The sequence below is a fragment of the Enhydra lutris genome, unplaced genomic scaffold (assembly GCF_002288905.1).
Source record: "Enhydra lutris kenyoni isolate GAN:26980312 unplaced genomic scaffold, ASM228890v2 scaffoldscaffold22, whole genome shotgun sequence".
NCBI classification, from domain to species: domain Eukaryota; kingdom Metazoa; phylum Chordata; class Mammalia; order Carnivora; family Mustelidae; genus Enhydra; species Enhydra lutris.
Window position 1 is genome coordinate 10,518,793 of NW_019154106.1, and position 21,566 is coordinate 10,540,358.

The 21,566-nt window shown below is 56.8% G+C and overlaps 2 protein-coding genes across 3 annotated transcripts; both read right to left on the reverse strand.

The window, feature by feature from the left end:
- Positions 1 to 2: 2 nt before the first annotated feature.
- LOC111149497 (transmembrane protein 132A) lies at positions 3 to 12,741 on the reverse strand. Of its 2 annotated transcripts, none has more exons than XM_022506594.1 (11): positions 12,708 to 12,741; positions 9,575 to 9,789; positions 9,119 to 9,337; positions 8,039 to 8,370; positions 6,614 to 6,763; positions 5,334 to 5,532; positions 5,093 to 5,236; positions 3,126 to 3,328; positions 2,147 to 2,426; positions 1,610 to 1,801; positions 3 to 1,195 (listed from the first exon to the last, which is right to left on the reverse strand). In XM_022506594.1, exons 1-11 carry the CDS (start codon positions 12,724 to 12,726, stop codon positions 161 to 163), a joined length of 2,988 nt encoding a protein of 995 aa, XP_022362302.1. In that variant the 5' UTR covers positions 12,727 to 12,741; the 3' UTR covers positions 3 to 160. The 2 variants fall into 2 exon arrangements, with proteins under 2 accessions (XP_022362302.1, XP_022362301.1); XM_022506593.1 differs by lacking the exon at positions 12,708 to 12,741 and adding an exon at positions 12,197 to 12,345.
- An 856-nt stretch (positions 12,742 to 13,597) lies between these two features.
- LOC111149672 (transmembrane protein 109) lies at positions 13,598 to 21,566 on the reverse strand. Its single transcript, XM_022506883.1, has 4 exons — positions 21,437 to 21,566; positions 16,644 to 16,888; positions 15,653 to 15,755; positions 13,598 to 15,215 (listed from the first exon to the last, which is right to left on the reverse strand). The coding sequence occupies exons 2-4, from the start codon at positions 16,878 to 16,880 to the stop codon at positions 14,824 to 14,826; spliced, it is 732 nt and encodes a 243-aa protein (XP_022362591.1). The 5' UTR covers positions 16,881 to 16,888; positions 21,437 to 21,566; the 3' UTR covers positions 13,598 to 14,823.

Genomic DNA, 21,566 nt, shown 5'->3' on the forward strand with positions numbered 1-21,566 from the left:
GCATGGTCCATGACGGGGGTGGGGCAGGGCAAAGGGGACCTGGGTGGGCGTCCTTTGGAGAGACCAGGTGGGGGACTTGGATCCGCAAGCACCAGAGGCTGCTCGCGAGGCTGCCCGGGCTGGCGGCCGACGGGGCCGGGCCAGGCAGGCTGGGGAGGGGTCAAGAGCTGCCCCGGATCCTCTCCATGTAGCTGCGCAGCTCCTCAGGGTCCTTCAGTCCCATGTCCTCACACACCCAGCGGATGTCCTCCTCGCCCGCCACCAGGATGGACTGCACGGCAGGGGGCCCTACGGGCTCCTCAGACGGCTGGGCTGGGGGTGCTGTCGCAAACGTCACGAACTCTACACGCTTCCGCCGCCCCCCGGCTTCCTTCCGGGCCAGGGTGCTTGAGGAGCTGGTGGTGCCCCCAGCAGGGGCCTGGGCCACAGTCAAGGCTTCTCCTCCTGCCCCAGTCTCGCAGGGGCAGCCCCCCTCCCCCTTGGGCAGGCCGGGGGACTGGCGGTCCAGCTGGCGGCTCAGTTCCTCCTGGTCAGTGCCCAGCCAGACCCAATTGTGGGGCTGGGGGGAGGCAGGGTCGATGGCACCGTCAGGAGGCTCCTTGCGCTGGTAGCGCAGCACGAAGACCACACCGTTGACCAGGAAGATGAGGATGGCCAGACAGAAGATGCCCAGCAGAGCGTACATGCCCAGCTCTAGGTCCGTGACCCGCTGAGGGGCGGGGACCATCTCCTCCTCTTCCTCCTCCTCTCCAGCCTCTGCCTCCTTCCCAGCCTCCTCCTCTGCCCGCTCAAACTTGCCCCTCACACCCCCTTTGCCCCCAATACCACCCGCCTCCCATTGTTTCCCTCCCACGCTGGCCTCCGTGTCTGGTGAGCTCCGGCCAGGGCTGGATGGGAGGGCAGGGGCCGGAGTAGGAGCAGGGGGCAGCCCCAGCCAGGCAGTGCCAGAGGCCAGGGGGACTCGGTGGCGGCCCCGGCGGCAGGGCTCGGGCGGGTGCAGAGCCACGTGCAGAGGCAGCCCCTCGGCCCCTGCCCCACTCACCACCACCCCGAGCTGGGCACCCCGCTCCTCGGCTGGCAGGACGGCACTGGGCTCCTCGGCTGAGACAGACAGTCCCAGGTCATGGTGGTCGTAGAGCTCAGCGGGGGCCAGGGTGTGATCCGAGAAGGACAGCCAGAGGGAGAGGGCCACCTCCTGTGGGGCACACGGACACAGGCAGAGACACGCGAGGGCACGCACGCATGCACACAGAGACCACTCCCACAGAGACAGGCCACACGGAGGAGGAGAGATCAGAGAGAAAACAGACACGGGCAGATGGACAAAACACAGGGAGAGAGGGGACGTGTGTCAATCACCTGTCTGCCACTCAGCCCTGGGGTCTGAGTCATCGGGAGGGTCCTCAGAGCCATCTAACCAACCTCCCACTGCCACACTCCAGCCAGCCACTGCTTGATCACCTCTATCCACAGAGAGCTCACTACCTCACAGGGCAGTCAGTCCTCATTCTGAAAACCCTAAGGTGAGGGGTCCAGGTGCCTCCCATCCCCCTGTCATTAGCCCCCACCTAGAGATGTTGACCTCATCCCCCTGACCCCTGGCCGTCACCTGCTTTGGGGCGGGAAAGGCTGACTGTGCCCAGCATGTGGCCGTGACCTCCCCGGGGTGGGCAGTGCCTCGGCTCAGGGCCAGTGAGATGCCCATCACCGGCTGCACCCGTAGCTCCAACACCGAGACCTTGTCATCTGTCACAGCCAATGCCTGCTCTCCCAGAATGGAGTCAGACAGTGGGGAACGCACCTGAGGGTGAGAGAGAGCTCCAAGTTGTGGGGGGCCAAGAAAGTACACAGACAGCCCCTCCTCTCTGAGCCCCACCCTCTGCCCTCCATACGACCAATACATACCAGGACCCCGATCCCATGCCTCGGGAACAGTTCCCTCCTCTCTCAAGTTCTGGCCCCCACATATCCAACCCCAGCCCTTCATGCTTTGAGGGTGTCCCCCATTACATGGGCCATCTTATTCTCACCCAATCCCCAATCTCACTGGGTGCCTACCTGCTCAGGTACACCCTGGGCCCATTCTGACACTCTTCACACCTGCCCATGAACATTTTGGGGGCCTTGCGGGGAGCGCTCTACCTACCTCAATGGAGGTGACACCAGGCTCCCGGCCCACCAGGATGCTGCCGCCCTCCAGCGAGGCTACGCGTGGGTCCTGCACACGTGCGTGCGGCGCCACGAGGTGGGACACGTCCAGCAGCCAGTCGGGGCCAAGCAGGTGGGTGAGGCGGCGCCCACCGTCCAGCGGGTGGGCCGCGAAGGGGACAAGGAAGCGCACGCTGGCCCGCTGGTACTGTAGGCGGCAGCCACGGGCTCGCCGTTCGGCCTCCTCTGCCATCCCAGTAGCCTCGGGTTCCGGTACCCTGAGGGTGGGGGTGGGGAACGGACAAACCCGGGGGCAGGCCATCGGCTCAGGCTCCGCCCCAGCCGCGGAGGGTCCCGGCCTCTGGAGACTCGCAGCTCCTAAGGGATGTGCACAGCTGCCCCTCTACTGTCCCTCTATGTGCGGGTGCCCCGCCACAGCCCTGTTCCTAATTGGTGCCTTTGCCTGTCCATCAGGCTGCCCTCCTCTTGCTCCTAATCTGAATTCCTGTCTCCCAGGGAGGTGGAGAGACCATCTCTGAACGGGGAGTTGTTGGAGTGCTCACGGTCCAGAAGGCCTGGCTCAGATTCCTGAGACCGCCTCACCATTGGGCTCTGGTGGGACCCTCTCGATATTTACTGAGCTAGGTGCCATCTTAGGCTTTGAGGACCCAGCAGCGAACAGAATAGACAAAACCCCCCGCCTTTAAGGTCTTACATTCTCAGGGAAGAGAGTGAAGGTGGGTGGGGTTAATCAGGCAACCCAGTAATTAGGAAATGATCTGGACTTCGGAGAAGGGGGAGAGGGAGCGTGGAGGTCCGTGATCACAAAGTGGCCAGAGGCCGCTTGATGACGGGTAGGTGGGTTGGAGGAACCAGAAACAATGGGGGTGGTTTTTTAGACCCCAGGTTGAGCCCCTGGCTGTGTTCCTGCACCATCTCTCAGGTCCCAGAGCGACTTCACCAAGGCCTCCACTCACCCTTCAGCTGCGCTGGGGACCCTCCAGCCTCGGACCTGCTCCAGGGTGGTGTCGCTCAGCTCCACACGCAGGGGCAGCAGCGGGGCCCACACTGTCAGCCGCAGCGAGGCCCTCAGCCGGCGCCACCAGAAATCTACCCGCACCCCGCGGGCGCCCCGGCTCTCCTTGCCAGACACAAACACAGCATCACAGGTCTCCGACACCTACAGGAGGGTGGGAGCTGGGCTAAGCCTTGGAAGACAGGGCTTCGCCATGAGGGGCAGGGCTGAAATTCATCCTGCATTTTACTGGCATGTCTTAAGAGTAGAAAGATTTCACCAAGGGGCACGTAGGTTCCTCAGTCGGTTAAGGGTCTGCCTTCGGCTCAGGTCATGGTCTCAGGGTCCTGGGATTGAGCCCCATGTGGGAGCCTGCTTCTCCCTCTGCCTTTGCCCCTCGCCCCTGCTCATGCTCTCTCTCAAATAAAATCTTGAAAAAAAAGTGGGGGGGGGGTTCACCATGCCTCCAAGATTCAATCTGGAGAAACCAGTCATTCCTCAAGTTCACCCGGGGCTCAGCTGGGGAAACCAGCTATTTGCCTACAACAAAATCTTTCTCTTCGTGGTGGAGAGTTCAAACCCACGCATTTGGCTCCTCATTAGTGCTGACCTCTGACTTTTGTGTGGGAGCCGCCTGGCAACCAACTGCAGGAAGGTGGGCAGCGGCAAGACAGGCCTACCCGCCCGAGGGCCCTCAGGAGGGAGTCACTCACATAGGGGCAAAGTGCCATCGTAAGTGGCAAGACATCTTTTCCAGTCAGGCAGCCAGGAGTTAGGAAATGCAGGCTCTGGGTTTCTCCTCTTAGAACTTCAAAACGGAGAAAGTTGCCTACCCTTTTTTTTATCTCATGGATCATTACAAGGCTCTAATAATTACCATTTTTAGCATCCTATAAGTATTACATTGCATTAAAAGCTGCCGTGGCTTAAGCTGCTGCTCTCTGCTGGTATAGTGTCTTAGGGTGATTTTAGTTCATCTTTTTCCTTTTTTTAAGAGAGGGAGAGAGTCAGGGAGGGGCAGAAGGAGAGGGAGAATCTTAAGCAGACTCCATGCCCGGAGCAGAGCCAGATGTGGGGCTCAATCTCACGACCCTGAGATTTTGACATGAGCTGAAATCAAGAAGTGCATACTTAACCAACTGAGCCACCCAGGCACTTCTGGGAGCTTCTGATTCTTACAACACTCTAATATATTCCCATTTTAAAGCTTAGAAAACTGAGGCTCAGAGAGGTGAAGAGACTTGCCCATCATCACACAGCTAATTGATAACAAAGATGGGTTTTCTCCTCTTTCTCTTTCTTTCTTTCTTAGATTTATTTATTTGACAGAGAGGGAAAGCGAGAGCTAGCGTACAAGCACAGGGGGAGCAGCAGTCAGAGGGAGAGGGAGAAGCAGATTCCTCATTGAGGAGGGACTCCAATGTGGGGCTCGATCCCAGGACCCCAGATCATAACCTAAGCTGAAGGCAGATGCCTAACCAACTGAACCACCCAGGCACTCCCAAAGATGGGTTTCAAACTAAAATTTGTTGGTCCCAACATTTATACTCTCCCTCTTTTTTTTTTTAAGTAGGCTCTAGCTCTGTGTCCAACATGCGTCTTGAACTCAGGACCCCACGATCAATAGTCACATGGCCTACTGACTGAGCCAGTCATGTGCCTCCAAAGTATGCACTCTTAACTCTCCCACATCGGATCATTTGTCAATGAACGTGGAGGTGCCTAACCTGAGGCTGCTGGGGCGACACAGCTCCCACCTGACTGTGGAGAAAGGTGGTGGGAACGAATGAAGTTGAATCTGTGGTTACCTCCACGAGGTTTCTGGTGTGAAGAAACAGCTGTTCTCTTGGGGACCCGAGTGGGGAAGGGGTCTGTGCATCCCCGTGCACATGAGGGTATACTCACATGGGGCTGGCACACGCTACTCACCTGCAGGACCTGGGTGTTGGCTGACTCGCAGCCGATCTGCTCTGTCACCTCCACCAGCGCCCCCCCGCTGTCCACAGTGACCAGGCGCACAGGCACACGGCGCGGCTCTCCAGTCAACAGAGCTGTGTTCACCAGCTCCTCGGCCTGGGGGTGGGTAGGAGGGGTGCAGGAGGAGCTCGGCCCCTAGCTCTTCCCCTCACTTGGCCCCAAGCCTGGCCAGGCACAGGAGGGGACTCCTTACCTTGGCCAGTGGGACAAGGGCTCTTATATCCCGCTCTGACACCAGGATCTCCCACACCATTTTGTCCTTCTCTGCTTCGGGGGCCTGGCCTGCGTACTCCAGCTGCCATGTGACAGGGCGAGTGACTGCCACACCCCCACTCGTGCCATTCTCCACCAAAAAGTCCACCCACAGGAACTCTGATAGTTCCAGGGGGTTGCTGGCCAGGAGAGAGAGAGAGAGAGAGAGAGGGAGACTGAGCACTTGCTAGTGGCCAGGTGCTGTTGTCAGCACTTCTAGATTGTGAGCTAGGTCCTAGGATAACCCCCAGTTTGCTGGGGAGAAAACAGAGGGACAGAAGTCACATAACCTGCCCAGAGTCACAGAGTGAAAAGTGGCAGGGCTGGGATTAAACTCAAGCAGCCCGGCTCCAGACCCCCAGCTCTCATACACCCTCGGCCTCTAGAAGATTCATGTAGCCACTTTGCCACCCTCCCTGGAAAGCCTGCTTGCCCTCCTGCCTCCCTACTCCCCCTCCACTCAAACATCCACCTTCCACAGCCATTGGGTGGGGGGGGGGAAGGCAGCTGTGGTCAATTTCAACCCAGGAGGAAGAGTCATTTCTAAGCCCCAGGACTGGCACTCGGCCCCCTGAATCATAACCCTTGCAGGTTCCTTTGATCAAACACTGGCTGGGTGCTTGCTATATATTTTATTTTCACAGACCCTAGGGAGTATATTATTATTCCCACTTTACAGGTGAGGAAACTGAGGCTCTGGTCGGGAGCGGGAGTTATCGGGGGAGGTTAATCAGCTTGTCCGTGGTTATTCATCCAAAATGTCAGAAGCAGGATTCAAACCTGAGCTACCATAGTCATGGCCTTGGCCTAGGCTCAGAGCACCAGTAAGAGTTCATAAAGTTTAACCACAGCTGAACTGTTTCTGAAATAGTAATGGCCTCAAAAAGGGGACCCATTTGATGTGGCTGTGGGAGACAGGGTGGCAGCTGTGAGGGCTGTCACTGAGCCGTCAGGATGGGCTGGCATCCCCTGGAACTAGATCATAGACACTTGCTGTATTGGGGCATGGATACACAGTAGCTGAATGACTTCACTGTACCCAGACATGGATACATAGTAGCTAAATGAATCAGTATCTGCTCTGTGCTGCTTCCTTGAAGGAGTGCTCTCTGCATGCTCAGATGGGAGTAGGGAGGGAGGCAGCCCGGGAGCCCCCTTCCATTGGGCCCCAGAAAAAAATCTGCTCTCCTTTCTCTGGCACCCAGGGAAAGAGTTGCCCACCTGGAGTTTGGCCCTGTGGGCCCGGCACGGTGGCAGGTGATGAGGGTTGTATGGTGCTTGGAGCCCTTAAAGCGGTCCAGCTTGGCAGTCCAGAGGCTGGGCTGGGCTGGGCGGGCAGCTGCCACATGCAGCCCCTTCTTCACCTTGATCCTGGGAAGGGGACAGAGGCTCAGTGTGTCAAGCTGGGTGCTGAACCATGGACCGAATGAGGAGGGACACAAAGGGTCGAAAGACATCGGCCTTCCATCTGGGCTCCCCAACTCCGCTCTGAATCTTCTGCTCACCGTCCTCCGGTCCAGAAGGACCCCATCTCAGTGCAGGTCAGGACACAGAGCTCTCCCCGCCTCAAAGACCCACTGCCCACAAGGTCAACTCTAATCCGGGCATCGAAGCCCTCCAGGATCTGGTGAAGTTTTGTCTTTAGCTGTGACATCCCTCTGTCACTCTGCTTCAGCTACACTGAAAGTTCTTGTCCCCACACACAGCTCATTTACGCCTCTGAGTCCTTGCTCAGGCTGGGCCTTCAGCCCACCCTGCCCTTCCTTTTTTCGACTGCTCATTCTTCAAGCCTCTAGCAACTCAAATACTGTTTCCCTTAGAAAGCTTTTCCTGTGCAGGATGAATTTCCCCTTCCCTCCAGCCCTCACCCAGGCCCCACCACACCTGGGACCTCCACCGGAGCACATAATCCAGTGCGTGCCATATAGCTCCTTTCCCTACCGCTGGGGCCCCGTAGCACCAGGTGGGGACTCGGCCTTGCTCCTCTCTGTAGCTCCAGAGTAGAGGGAAACACAGGGCTGGGCATGTTTTAAGTGTCTGGGAAAGATCTAATGAGTGTGCAAGTGGGCACAGGAGGGTGGGAGAGGCACCTGACACAGGGTACACACAAACCCAAACATGGGAGAGGAGATTCATACTCTGCAAATCCTTGTCAGTGGAATTGGGTTGGGGGGCCACTTTGGGAGAACTTCCTGCAGGGAGGGACACAAAAAGGAGGGCCTTCCTGTGGGGAGGAGTGAGAAGGGACGTGCAGTCAGGGGGCAGGTGGGAGAACATGCAGATGAACTTGACTGGAGCAAACACTGTTCCTGGGGCATTAGAGCATTAGCCACTCCCAGGCACTGCACTTTCCAGTTTCCAAGTCCTCTCCTGTTTTCCCTCCCTGGAGCCTCACAGCTGCCCTATGAAGCACGCCGTGTTAACCAGGAGAACGGGAACTTCCTATTTCTGACTCCGAGTTCAGGGCTGTGCCCATGGCCAGGTCTTGCCGGGCCTGGAGAGACTGGGGTGGGCCCATGTTTGCAGAGATCAAGGATTCCAGTAAGGACCCCTAAAGGAGAAAGCAACTGTCTAGTCTCCCTGCAGAGGTTCCTGCCTTCAAAACGCTGCCCCCGCTCCCAACCCTTCCAGGAGCCCAGAACTCACCGCAGAGTCAGGGCACTGGCTGTGAAGTTGTGCCGAAGCAGGACGGTGGCACTGAAGAGCTGGCCGGGCCGCACGGGCACATCAGGCACCCGCAAAGTCACTGCCTCGTCCAGGGGCACCTCCTGGTACTGCGGGGGGTCCGCTGGGCGCAGCTCCACACCACCCACTGGGAGGGCCTGTTCCCTGAGGTCCTCCTCCCCACCGGGGCCGCAGCCCCCAGGGCCCTCAGCGGTGGGCTCCAGCGTGTAGGCCAGTTCAGCCCTCGTGGTGGAGCCCTGGGAGAACCAGTGGGAGGGAAACTCCAGCTCTACCACGCAGGCACCTAGGGAGGACTGCAAACACACAACGGCCATGGTTGACCAGGGGTAGGGGAGCGGGTTCCAGCACCCACAGCAGGAAATGCAGAGCTGGAGGGGGTTCGTGAAAGGCAGGACCAGCACGGGCCAGAGACACGTCCCAGGTGACAGTGACTGGGGCTGGGTCTCCGAACCCATCCAAAAGCCACACTTCGACTTTGGGGGACAGTCTCATTCTAAAGTGAGCCAATCCCAATGCCTCCCCCTAACAATGCCCCAGGATCACCTGGACTACATCTCAGGTTTCGAAGAATCCCGAAGCCTGCAAAATACTTCTCCCTGGTGGATTCCTGAGCCCGGCGTCAAAACAGTGCAAGATGCGATTATAAGAGTAATTCTAACAATAACGCAAACACTTGCTGAGGGAGTACTCTGGGCCAGGCACTGGCACTGTATTAAGCTATTGCACTCATTTCATTTGTTCTTTATTCCAGCTCCATATGAAGTATGATCTATTATCACCCCATTTTACAGATGGGGAAGCTGAGTCCCACAGAAATTAAGTTACTTATCCAAAGTCATATACAATAGCCCGACTTCCTTAAGGGGCCCTCAATAACCCTTTCAAAGGGTCCCCATGAAAGCTAGCAGAGCGGGAATGGAGTCAGCTTGTCTGGGACTCCGAAACCACCTGGAAGTGGTAAGCTCTTTCTTCCCTCCGCCAGGACTACCCTCTGGCTGGCACAGCAGGTAGGGCCAGCCTAGGTAGGGCCTGCCCACTCACCTGGAAGTGGCAGGCGCGGTGAGCAGTGCCTGCGGGGTGTGTGGCGTGGAGCCGGGCGCAGGGCAAGCTGCCAGGCCCTGGTGGCCAATCCTGCCCTTTGAGGTGGAAGAGGACTCGGGCATGGGGCTCCGCCGGAGTCACGGCTGCTTCCACTGACACAGCCCGCACATCCCAGGGTACTGGCCGTTGGTGGGGCTCAGTAACCCGTGGTGGGACCACCTGGAGGGAGAATGGGGTTGCTCAAGAAAACAGGGAGTGCAGGGAAGACCTGGAAAAAGGGGATCCCAGGCTTCCAGGCCTGGTGCGGCAGAAGACAGCATTTACAGGCCTCAGTTTACGCCTCTGGAAAATGTGGAGCACAGCTGGGGCTGGGGAAGATCCTTGAGCCACGCACAAGCAGACCTCAGCTCTGAGTCCTGTTAGCCTGGGAGTCAGTTTCTGGTGTCCTCTCCTTACCTGCTGAGTGGCGAAGGGTGGATAGGAGGCCCGGAGAAGCGGCTGGGCCCTGGGCCATGGCTGCAGGAGCAGAAAGGTCTCAGATCGGGAGCCCAGAGAGGAGTTGGTGGGTGGATAGCGACCCACTTGCTGCACACGGAAGTGCTCAGGGGCGTCAAGGAGCTCCAGGGCTGCGGGCAGGTAGACGGGGCCCAGGGGGTCCTGGTCACAGCCCACTGCAGAAGGAGAAGGCGTAGAGATGATGACAGCTCCAGAGCTGGCCAGGGCTGAACTAAGCTCCAGCCTGGGGCACAGTAGTGGTGGGCAGTGGAGGAAGAAAATGTTAAAAATGTCCCATCCCCCCAGGATGTAGGGGAAGTTGTCCCATTTCACAGAAGGGGAAATGGATGGTAGCACAAGATAGGACCAGGATTTGAATGGATATCCTGGACCGGATGCCAGCTTCTAAACCTTTCCTTCGTCTACCTTCCATAGGCTCAGGCCTTCCTTCCCTGAGGAGAACCTTCTCAGCATCCCCTCCCCATTCCTGCCCTCTGCGTACTTGCCTCTGGTATCAAGCCATCTGTGAGGCACAGTTCTCCCCAGACAGGGTCTGTGCAGTGAGATGGTGATGAGGGGAGCTTTGTAGAAGCAGAGACCCTTTCTCTGTCCCTGGGTCCTTGGCCAGACTTATCCGGGCACCCACCCTCCCTCCTCTTCCATCATCACCATGGAAACCGCACACTGGTTGTCTAAGCTTGCTCCCTTCTTCTCTGTTCCAACTGGGTACCGGAGTGCAAAAATGGGATTGGGATTGGGACTTTGGGGGAGGGGGGGACCATGACCCTGGGGAGAGCCAAAATATTCAATGAGTAGAAGGACAAAGGACTCCTAAGACCGTATTTGGTTTGTACCAACTATTAGTTAGCCCTAGTAATAATACACACTTTCGGACACTAACTATATGCAGATGACTATTTAAGACATTTACATATATTAATTCTTCAATTTGTGTAATAACTCTGAGAACTAGGTTCTATTGCTATGAATTCCATTTTATGGATGTGAAAGATGAGGCTGAGGTTAAGGGACTTGCCTGGGGTCCCCCAGCTGGAAAGTGGGGAAGCTGGGAGTCAGCGATTACACCCAGAGGGATACCCTGCTTCTCCTCCCAGTGGCTGTTTTCAAGGGTGAGCACTTCCAGCTTCACTCCCCAGACTGTGGGTCTCTCCTCTCGCCCTTAAGGTCATGTTGTCTCCTTAAGGAAGCCCTTCTTGATTGCTTGCCCTCCCACCAGTCCCCTAATTGCCTCATCTGAATTGGTTGTCTTCCTGTCTATTGACAGGGGGACTTGTTCTACTGGTTCTTGAATCCCCCAAGCTGGGCAGCTCTCCCTGGACAGGATGTTCTAGGAGCCTGGAGGACTGCATTTACATCTTAATTCTGCCTCAATAAAGCCTGGGTCATTTAACATCTCAGAGCCTGAGTCCTCACCTGTAGAATGAGCATTGAGTAACAACTGTGAGTAGGGGAGGGCTTTGTAAAGTGTGGCGTGCAGTCTGGAGGAGGGGTTATCACTATTGAATAATGGATGTGACAAGGCTTCCCTCAACTCTCTGTGTAAGAGGTTATTAGGACTCCTGCTGGGTCCCCTGGGGAGGGGAGCAGGTGGCTGAAAGCAGCCCTAGAGCCAGCTCCCTCTCTGGCCCATCCTGGGCTGGGGCACTTCACGGTTTCAACCTCTTTCAAGACCCTCCCCACCAAGGAGCTTGTATCTGAGACAGTCCACACATCCTGCCCCCAAGTGTTAACAGGTGAGTGACTATGGCTTCCTGGGGGCAGTCCTTGACCTCCGTTCTTCCTCCTGTTAGACTGCCTGGATAATTACAAGATGCTCTGTGGCCTGACTCCCACGGACTCCCAGCACTCAGTGCTCAGCTCTCGTGAGAGTGAGGGGGGGCTAGAGAAAGCCTCACTATCTGCCACCCCCCACCCACCCACCCAGTTCTGTGGTGTCATCCGCCTGGTCTGACCCCCATCCTGGGCACACAGGAATCGCTCCCCCTTCCTCCAGCGATAGGGATCCCCACAGAATTCAGGAAGGCACGGATGGGGCAATCCCGGGAGATTCCAAGGTCAGATCGCTCCTGGGGGCAAGGGGAGGGCGGCTACGCACCTCGCAGGTCCAAGGCAAAGGGGTTGCTTCCCATGCCCGTGGGGGCGGGTCGATGGTGGGTGAGTGGGTGGGGGGAGGAGGCTAGGAGCTCTGTGGACCGCAGATGAGGGAGCTGGTGCGCCTGAGCCAGGGGCAGCCGGGTTAAATGCCCGGGCGGGAGGGGGAGCTCGCGGAAGGTGCGGGGGCTGGCTGTGAGAGCCCGGGACTGGCTGGTCCTGGATTAGGAAGAGTTGCCTGGTTCTGGAAGTGAGGGAAGCAACAGAGGAGCGCGACTGGAGGGAAGATCCGTTTGGGGGGCGAGAGGGGAAGGAGTGGTGAGACCTCCGGTCCTCAGGGCAAGCTGCGGGGCGACCCTCTCCGGGCTTAGTCCGGGAATCCGCAGGTCCCCGCTGGCCGCACCCTCCAGACCGGCTCCGGCCGGGCCCAAGCCACCCCGGGTCCCGCCCATCCCCTCCCCTCCCGCTGACCTCTCGCGACGTCCAGGGCCAGGGCCACCAGCAGGCAGAGCCAGGGGCCGCAGGGCCCCCGGGGAACCGCTGCCACGCGCTCCGCCATCCCCGCGCACATCCTTCCCGCGGAGGGCGGGGACTAGGCGGGTGGCTCAGGTGGCCCCCGCCCGCCCGGCATCTCCCGCGCCCGCTCCGCGCCGCCCGGACCCGGCCGGCTGGATCCCCGCCGCCGCCCGCCCGGTCGCCTGCCCGCGGCCGCAGCTCCCAGACAATGGAGCGGGAGCCAGAGCAGGAGGGTGGGAGGGAGGGAGCGCTGCACAGGGGCTGCCCCTCCGCCCCGCCGGGTCCTAGTGCCCCACGGATCCCCCAAGCCCCGAGCGCCCCCGCGCTTGAGGTCGGGAAGAAGGCCGCTCCCCTGGAGACTGACCCGCCTTACTAAGAGGGCCTCGAGGCGTTCGGCTGGCTCCCTCTTGCCCCTGGAGGAAACAGCCACTTCCTCTGCCTCACGCCCGCCCCACAAGTAACCCACCTGTAAAGGCATCGCACATCTGACTCTGAACTGGTATTGGGGAAGATGGGGAACCAAACTGCGGGGGCGGAAAGGCGGAGAAAGCGGCCAAAAAGGGCTGGGTGACAACCACCTGGGCCTGCCCTGACAGAGCCCTAGGCCATGCTGGTGGAGGAAGGTCTTGGGCGCAGACGGCCGGAGTTCGTGCCCAGCCCCACCCCTGGGAGAGGCCCCTCTGCTCCTGAGGAAGTCCCGCCCCGCAGGTCTGGCCTCCGGGCCCAGCCTTGCCTACCAGGCAGTTCCGAGAGGTCGGACGGGGGCACGAGAGGTCGGACGGGGGCACCTGGCGGCACGTTAGCATCTTCGTGGCGGCTTAAAAAGAAAAAAAGCTAAACAAACAAACAAAAAACAAAAACAAAAAAACCCCAAAACAACAACACAAAAAACCCCAAAACAAACCACACCTGGGACCCTAGAAAACAACCGATTTAACCTATGGGCCAGTTTGAGAACCACAGTGCAGGAAACTCCCGTCTGGTGAGGGAAGGAGGGAGGGCAGGCAAATCTCCTGGCTGTCTTGGGGCCAGCCTTTCCTACTCTTGCACACAGCGGCAGGAAGGGGTACCCTTCCTTCCTCTCTCCCACATACGCACTACTCCAGCAGTGCGGGTCAGTTCCTGGAAGTTTGGGAAAGGGGGCATGACTTCCTCATTCCTCACACTCCAGGAGGGAAGGGTACCTGGCACCAGCCTTCTTGCCCCGCCCCGCTTCTCCCTCCCTTTCCACCAGCTTCACACAGCCCCTGCAGGGAAAGTCAAGAAAACTGAGCAGCTCTGCAGAAATGGATTTAGCTGTAGGGAGAAATGAAAGCCATCCAGACTTTGAGTAAATACATTTTATATGGAACGAGATAATAAAATAGCGTGCATTTTATTTAAAACCAACCAAGCGCTGATAAAAATATGTATCACTGCAGCTGTGATTCCACATCAAACCTTGACAGTAAGAACTGGGCACTGAATTCATTCTTCACATGATGTGCTGGGCCTGGCAGAAGATGCCCACCTCCACCAGAGCCCCAGAGGAAGAATGAGACCCCTGGTGGAGAGGGCTCAGGTGACAGGCACCCTGCCCATCTTGGAGCTTGAGAGGGGAAGGGGCCATGTGTGCAGCTCTGGTTTGTCTGCCCTGCACTCCCCCTGGGCCACTGGGGTGAGCGGTTCCTTAGTGGCAGTGAGTGGAGGGAGAAGGGTGGAGAACTGTCTAGAGCTGTGCAGACCAGAGGAGTCCTCCTTCCACCTTCAATGTCTCTGAAATCCCCACAGGGGATCTGATGGCCACTGCAGGGTCCTACTTGCAGCCACAAGCCTATGAAGCAGTCACCTTTTGCTCTGGCTTAAGGGGAATCAAGGTTCAGAGAGGGACAACTCTCTTCTTGACACAAAGCAGCCACAGTGCACTTTCCTACATACAGTACAGCAGCGGGCAAGCAGAGGGCCCTGCTGGCTCGGATTAAGGCACTTAATGAAACTCAATGTATATCCTCATTCCCAGCCCCCGTGGGAACTCCATCCCTGCCCCCGCCCCAGCCGTTCCCCTCAGGTCCATATGCCCTGCCTCTTCCCCAGGGCTAGGCAATGAAGAGGACAGGAACATGCCTTGAGGGGCAGTGGTTTGGGCGGAGTGCTGGCCTAGAAGGAGACAAACAGGAAGGAAGCTGGGGACTTGGCAAAGGAAGAGCTCCAAAAGGACTGGAGAGCAAGAGCATCAGGGGGAAGGCAAGGCAGCAGCAGAGGGGAGCCGGCTGAGTCACAGGAGGACCCATGGCAGTGATGTCCACTGAGAGCAGATGCACAAGCCACAGGGGGGCCCTTCCAACCCGGCCTGACAGGCAGGCAGGGAGCAGAGAAAGGGTTAAGACAACCAATCCCAGGCAACCTCACAAGACAGGGCCCCTGCTGACCAGCATGGGGCATGGTCTCCCTCTTTCTCAGCTAAAGGGTCTGGTGCAGGGCTGAAGGCTCTGACAGTTCAGAGACAGGGCAAGAAAGGGGCGGGGGGCTGGAAGGAGTGCTAGGCGATCCAGAAGCAGTGCAGCTCTTTGGTACGACGAAGGTGTCCTTGTCTGGCAGCCTCCTCACTCCTCCTCCACACTCCGGGGCCCCTTGGCCGCCCGCCTCTGCCGCCAGCGCAGCTCTTCCACCTGCCGCTCCAGCCCCCGAACCTTGGCCTCCAGCTGGGCTCCAGAGGCCCGGGTGCCAGTGAGCCGGCTCAGCAAGGCATAGAGGGTCAGCAGGGCCAGGAGGAGCAAGGCCCGGGTGGAGGGGTCGGGCACAGACCTCACCAGGGCCACAAAGCCGGCTAGGAAGAGGACAAGCTTCAGGCCCCACAGGATCCGTCCCAGCAAGGCCAACACCAAGCCAAGGAGCAGGGACAGAAGCCAATAGACAACTAGGGCCCCTGCTCCCCACAGCAGGAACGTCTGGACCTGGCTGGGGCTGAGCTTCAGGCCCTGCGTGAGGTGGTCTCCTGGAAAAGGGAGAGTCACAGAATCAGTCAACCTGGGGTGGTCAGGGCACAGGGGGCCAGAACCAAAAACGGGGGAGGAGCTAAACCCTCTTTCCCACAGGGCCACCAAGATAGGAGCATGAATCTCAGCGCCGGCTGGCTGGGGGTAGATTACTTCTCTTGGTTGAACCAGTTCCTCTGCAAAAGCGGGAGTGATTCTCTGGGTTGCGGGTAACAGTTAAATGAGACACTGTGGCTTAGCACCACGCTCTGCCTCACATGAAGCAAATGCCTGGTGGGTGCTGGCAGTCGTTAGCCCGTTCTCAGGCTTGCCTCTGGGGAAGCCTGGCAGGGGTCAAGCAGCTAGGGAAAAGTCTGGGCCCTGAAAAGATAAAGTCCCACCAGCTGGAAGTGACAGGCTAAGCTCCAGGAGCCCTGAACAGTTCTCTGGCGCTCACCATCCAGTCCCAAGGCATTCAGCAGCTGCGCAGTGATCCCGGACAGTGCAAAGAAGGCCACTGAGATGGCCGAGGAGATGGCCCACATCACCTGAGACAAGGTCTGTGGAAAGAGCAGGGCAGGAGATGAGTCCGCAATCAATCACGCTCCTTCTCCTTCAGGCCTCCCACCCCCACTGGGTCAAGGCCTGGAAGAACATGTCCCACCTCCCTCTCAGCCAGGGGTTTGCCCACCAAGCCTGGACAGCAGGCCATGTGTTCTTCCTGAACTGGAACTCGGGACCTCAGGACATCTGGGCCCTCATTCAACTGATCTACCAGAATACTTTGGTGATGGCAGTGGGTTAATGTGTGTGGGGAAATCATCAAATCTCTCCAGTGGTCACCCTGTGAAGCTGGGGTCCTCCCGGGGAGTCATGAAGTTGTGTGAAGCAACATATGCGAAGGGCTAGGACTTTTCAATGAAAAAAGCTCAGGTACCAGCTCTATCAGATGCTGGGTTTTATAAATGATCATTTCAACTGTTTAGAATGTCCTATGGAAAATATGTGATGCCATACCTGGGATGCCCTAAGTGAGAAGACACAGCCCTGCCTTAAGCCCCAGAGTCAGACCTACTTCTCCCTCTACAGGAGAAGGCACGGATTCAGGTCTTGATATTTTGCCAATTTAAGACTTCAGGTCAGATTTAGACCAAAGTCAGACTCTATCGTCATCCAGCAACATGGATTTATGAAGACTGGCTCATTTCCCAGGCTTTCTGACAAGAAAGGGCAGGAAGAAGGGAAAGGGCTAACGGCTCCAGGGCAGGAATCAAACAACGGGACCGCAAAGAGCAGGTACTGTCTGGCTTCATTTTCTGGAACGAAGGGGCTCTCTGCACCAGGGACTGTGACACACACAGGATGTGGAGCCAAGACGGGGTGACCATGAACGTCTCCTCCTTTCTCTCTTCGATGTGTGTGCTCACAGCAGGGACCACCATCCTTACCTCGGAAACCAGGTGCACGGTCTCTGGCCCAAGCCAGGCATCCAGTGTTCCCCACAGAGAGTGGCCCATCTGGCTCAAGAGATCGACTGGGGCCTCCTTCTTCTGCTGGCCTGGGGGCACAGAGTCTGCATGGGACTGGGATGATGCTGAGTGGAGGAGGACGAGGGCCACTAGGACCATCAGGATGACTTTGAACACATGCTTGTCCCACGGTGAGCTACTGCCTGGGCCTGCCATGGCTGGGTCTGCCAGGAAAGCACAGGGTGAGCAGGGAGCCAAAACCGGCACAGACAGCGGCTGTCCCAGCCATGACCTGCCCCAACACCCTCCTCGACCCCATCCTGTTAGCTGAGAAAGGCAGAAGTGGGCCTTTCAACTTCAGCTGGGCACAACCATCTGGTTCACGGGTTCCTCCTTCACATTCTTTACCACCTGCCTATTAATTAACCAGCAAGTACTCTTCAATGCCTTCGGGTGGGTGAGAAGATCTAGGATTATTCCAGTTCTAAAAATCCAACGGCCCATCTCTGGGTCTTAGGTGCTGTGAGTATAAAAGAAAGCATAAGACTATAAAGCTTTGTCCCCAGAGAGGTTATAATCTACTTAAGATAAAGCTGATATTTTAAAAAAAAAAAAAAAGCTTAAAAAATAGCACACAAATATGATTACTGCTGTGTAATGATGTAAACGGCAGCACTCAGGGATGTGCTCAAGCAAGAAAAAATGGCATATATGCCATCTGCTCTGTAGGACGGACCATCGTACGAGGTGGGTATTAGCCTCCTCACCCTCCTGGTGACAATGAGAAGAAACTGAGACTTAAGAGTTAGGCATCTGCCCAAGGTCACTGGGCTAAGCAGAGAGGACAGGATTTGAACCCCCGCCTCTACTTCCAAACTGCGCACCCACTGGGAGTGAAGGAAACACAGGGGATCTCAACTGGGACTGTTCAGCGGAGTCACCTGGGAGCTTCCAAACTACTGATGCTTCTGTCCCGAGCTCAGAGGTCCTGGTGTCACTGGGTAGGACTTGGGCTTAGACCTGCAAAAGGTCCCCAGGGGATTCCACAGAACCAAGCAGAAATGCGCTGACAGGGAATGGTCTCAACTCCCCAGCCTCCAAGGCAGGCAAAGGGTTAAAGTGCAACCTTTAGGGAGAGATATTAATAAAAAGCGAGCCACATGCCACCGATTTCACACAAGCACCGCCGCATCAGGGAGGCATTGTCACTTTCCTCCATTTTACTGAAGAAACCGAGGTGGGAGAAGCAGTAAGTGGGGAAGTCAGGATTCGAACCCAGGTGCACCTGATAGCAGCGCCCTTGCACATGCCACCCAGCTGTGTCATCTCCAAAGTCAGTCTCTAAAGTGATTTAGAAAGTCACACAATAGATTATTCATGAGCTACAATCAACTTGGCATCTGCCAGTCATCTCCGTGACTTACTGGTGACAATTCCCTTAACTGCTTTGTGCTCTGTACTCGCCCAACGTGATGCTACAGGCAAGTTAAGGCCCCAGCAAGCACCGATTCATTGAAGCAGGTATGGATTAGCCAAAGAGAGTGTTCGCCAAGTCTATCTTCCATTTGCCACTGTGCTCGAGAAATGTCAAACGGCACCAGCAAATGCCCTGTTCTTTCAGGCTGGACAATGAACCTGTAGCTCCAGGGAGTCTCCATGATTCAAACCCGACGATCAGAGGCTAAGCCATGCCCCTGACACAGGGGCAGCTAGGTATCTGGAATGTTTGCAGTTACCAGAAATAGCCAGAAATGAGAGGCACTGGGACGGAGGAGAGGGAAGATGTGCCCATTCTTACTTAGTGGGAAGGAGAGTCCGAGAAAGAGTTATAAAAATATCACATCCGAGCACTTTCTGGCCCAGAAACAGCTGCCCTAAGTTCCTCTTGGGGTCTGTGGAATCAAGCAAGTCTGCAAAACACGCATTCATGGGGAGCAACCTCAGGCCAGGAAGCCTTTTATTCTACTCTTTGGCATAAATCAAGAACCAGATGGTTCCTGCCTGCCAGTGGCCAGACAGGAGGAAAGCACAGGTCAGTTCCTGAGCTATCTGGGTCATAACCACCCTGGGAACTTAAAGAGCAGGGTTGCTATCTTGGGTTGGGTCCTATATCCAAGGACCTCCACCAGGACGGATCAGATGTCGTCTCCTCTGTTCTAGAAGGTCAGGGTGATGTGAGCTGCTCCCCGCAAGGCAGCCTCCGGCATTCTGTGCTAGCCTCAACTTTCAGGCAGCCGTCTGCCCCAGTCAACAGGAGCTAGGGGACCTTGGAATAAACCCTCCCCATGAGGCCATCATTGCCTTGCCAGCTGATCTTTTGAAGTGCACCAGAAACCAAATCTAGCAGGATTCTAGAGCATGCCCTTTGCAGTTAAGGGTGCAGATCACTGGCTGGTCCATTTCTTCCAGCTGTTTTATTTTACAGGCTTCCTTCTTATTTCTTCTAGGTCATTTCTAGGCAGCAAGAATCAGACTCACTGTCATTACACCTCCTCACTGCAGCCCAATCAAAAACTTTCAATAAAGAGAAGCCATGGCAGTCAAGAGCTTACTCTGTCTCGAGCTCTGAGGCGAAGTAGGTAGGTCTTAAACATCATCTCCTGCAATGCCTGGCCTCAAATGGTAGGCACTCAACAACAACAAATTGTACATGTGTGATTGTGTGTATTCATATTTATATATGCAAGCGGCCATCTGCCCCAGTTGAGTGTGTCTGTATCTTGTTAAGCATATGTTTATTTGTGTATGAGTGTAGTGCTTTATAATTTAAAAAGGGCTTGTCTCTTCTTGTCATTGAACTCTTACGACAGCCTGATAAGTTTCTGTGATTCCACATTTTACTCAGAAAACCATGGCTTACAGAGGTCAAGTGACTTGTTCAAGCTCACACAACAGAACTGGGCCTTGCCTGCAGAACCCAGGATCTAAATCTTGCCTCTTTGCTTGTTCCACATCCCTCTGCTGCCTCAGAAAGACACGGTTCCTGCTCTCAAGGCACTGAAAGTTCCACCAAATACCAACGAGCTCAGAGTGAGAGGACATCCAGATTCCTAATGGGAGCTGACCCACCTGCTGGACTTAGAGGTCCTGGTTTGGTACCAAGAGGTATGAGGACGGCAAAAGATTGAGGGAGACCTGCCCCTTCTGTCCAGGAATCTGTAAGATGGCTCAGGCAGGGCCAGGAGAACCTGGCTCAGCTGGAAAACTGCTTCACTTAACTACCGTAGTGAGGAGGCATATATGTTCAGCTGTGGTTTGCCTAGAGGGCAGGGTGGGGCAGCCCACACACCCCCTGCCAAGGCTCCTTCCTCTGGTTAGTTTCCTTTCACACCATGAATCACTACATGGCAGGAGGGGCAGCTGATTCAGTGCCCTCTGGTGGCCCTGATTTTCCCCATCATTGCCCAGAGCTGCCCAAGTGGGGCAGGGCTTCTGGGCTCTGGTCGCTCGTGGAGCCTGTTCAAACACGGATGTCTGCCCCACGAGGGTCCACCTTAGACTCTCACAAAGAAGGGCTAAGGATTTTGTTTGTAGAGCCCCTGGAAGATTTCTGATGTATAAATGGACAGCTGCCGCAAGTGACCAGCAGCGCAGGAAGTCTGTTCTAGGCGAAGCCTCCAAAGTGTGGCAGCAGACAAAGGAACTGAGACTTGCATCCTAGACTCAGTTCTGCCACAAACTAGAAGCCACTACCTTATGCCTATTACTTAATCTGAGTCTCAATCTCCTCAATGCAAAATGGGGTTAAGCAGGGTTAAGAACTACTGCGGATTTCTGCAAAGCTTTGTAGACCTTAAGGGTCAACAGAAATGTTGCAGCACACAGACTGTCAATACACCACTCATTACATTGTAGCATCATCGAGCAGTTTACAGGCCAGCCTCCCCCAGGAGACTTTGAGCGCCTCCGGTTAGACTTGACAACTTTTTTTTTTTGAATCCTCAGTGCCTAGCACAGAACAATGACTAACAGATGCTTGTGAAATGAATATTAGAAGCCCGCCAAGAAGCTGCGAGAGTGGCAAGGGAGAGGTGGGAAGAGAAGGCTTATTTTAAAGTTGATCCAAATAGGCAGCAGCCACCGGAGAAGCACAGCTGCGTTGAAAGGAAGCTCCTGGATGGGGTGAAGCTGCCACTGAGGAAAATGAAGTCAGCATCCCAGCAAGTGGGGGCAGCCCCCGCTAAGCCCCTGACAGCTGCTGCCCAGCAACTGTTTGGGGGCAGGGCGACGGGCAAAGGGGCAGCTTCCTCCCCAGGGCCCAGCCTCCCCCAGACAGGGTGTCAGTAGCATGTGCTATTTCGAACAGCAAGTCCCCTGCCAAGCCCTGCTGGGTGGTGTCGCTGGCAAGGGACGCGGCGCGGCCCATGGGCTCGGGGTACCCCCAAGGGGCTAGGGGTATCCCGGGGGCTCAAAGCATGGCGGTGGGAAGTTGGGCCGGGGCAAGCTGGGCCACGGGGTGGGATCGAGGGGCTCAGCGCTAGCCTCCTACCCCAGCCTGGCAGCAGCCCCGCCTCAGCCGGACCTCTGTGCGGAGAGCGCCTAACCCTCTTCACCCCGGAAACGCATGCCTCCCTGTTACCTAGTAACGACGCCCCCTGTTGCATAGCAACCAGGATCCGGGTCCCCAGTTTGTTTCCCCCGCCGGGCGCCGTCGGACCCCTCCCCACGTGTGTTCGCCAGGCCTCGAGGCCGCGCCTTGCTTCCACCTGTAGCGGCTGCCGCCTGCCCGTCCCACGTTCTGCCCCTAAGCCCCGGTCTCCACTGGCACTCACCCGGCTCCGGCCACTACTGCCCTTCACGTGCGACTTCGCTAAAACGCGCCACCAAACCCGCGCCTCAACTCCCGGGCGTTGGTTTATCGTCTGCGCACGCGCAAGGCGGGATGAGCCCGGGACCGACCGG

Excerpts from the sequence above, each read along its gene's own strand:
- LOC111149497 (XM_022506593.1), bottom strand. The coding sequence starts at position 12,296 with ATGTGCGCGGGGATGGCGGAGCGCGTGGCAGCGGTTCCCCGGGGGCCC. Across the intron at positions 5,237-5,333 it reads CCCTTGTCCCACTGGCCAAG|GCCGAGGAGCTGGTGAACAC; the intron begins GTAAGGAGTCCC and ends ACCCACCCCCAG. Across the intron at positions 1,802-2,146 it reads CTGGTGTCACCTCCATTGAG|GTGCGTTCCCCACTGTCTGA; the intron begins GTAGGTAGAGCG and ends TCTCACCCTCAG.
- LOC111149672 (XM_022506883.1), bottom strand. The coding sequence starts at position 16,880 with ATGGCAGGCCCAGGCAGTAGCTCACCGTGGGACAAGCATGTGTTCAAA. Across the intron at positions 15,756-16,643 it reads CCGTGCACCTGGTTTCCGAG|ACCTTGTCTCAGGTGATGTG; the intron begins GTAAGGATGGTG and ends CTCTTTCCACAG. Across the intron at positions 15,216-15,652 it reads GAATGCCTTGGGACTGGATG|GAGACCACCTCACGCAGGGC; the intron begins GTGAGCGCCAGA and ends TCCCTTTTCCAG.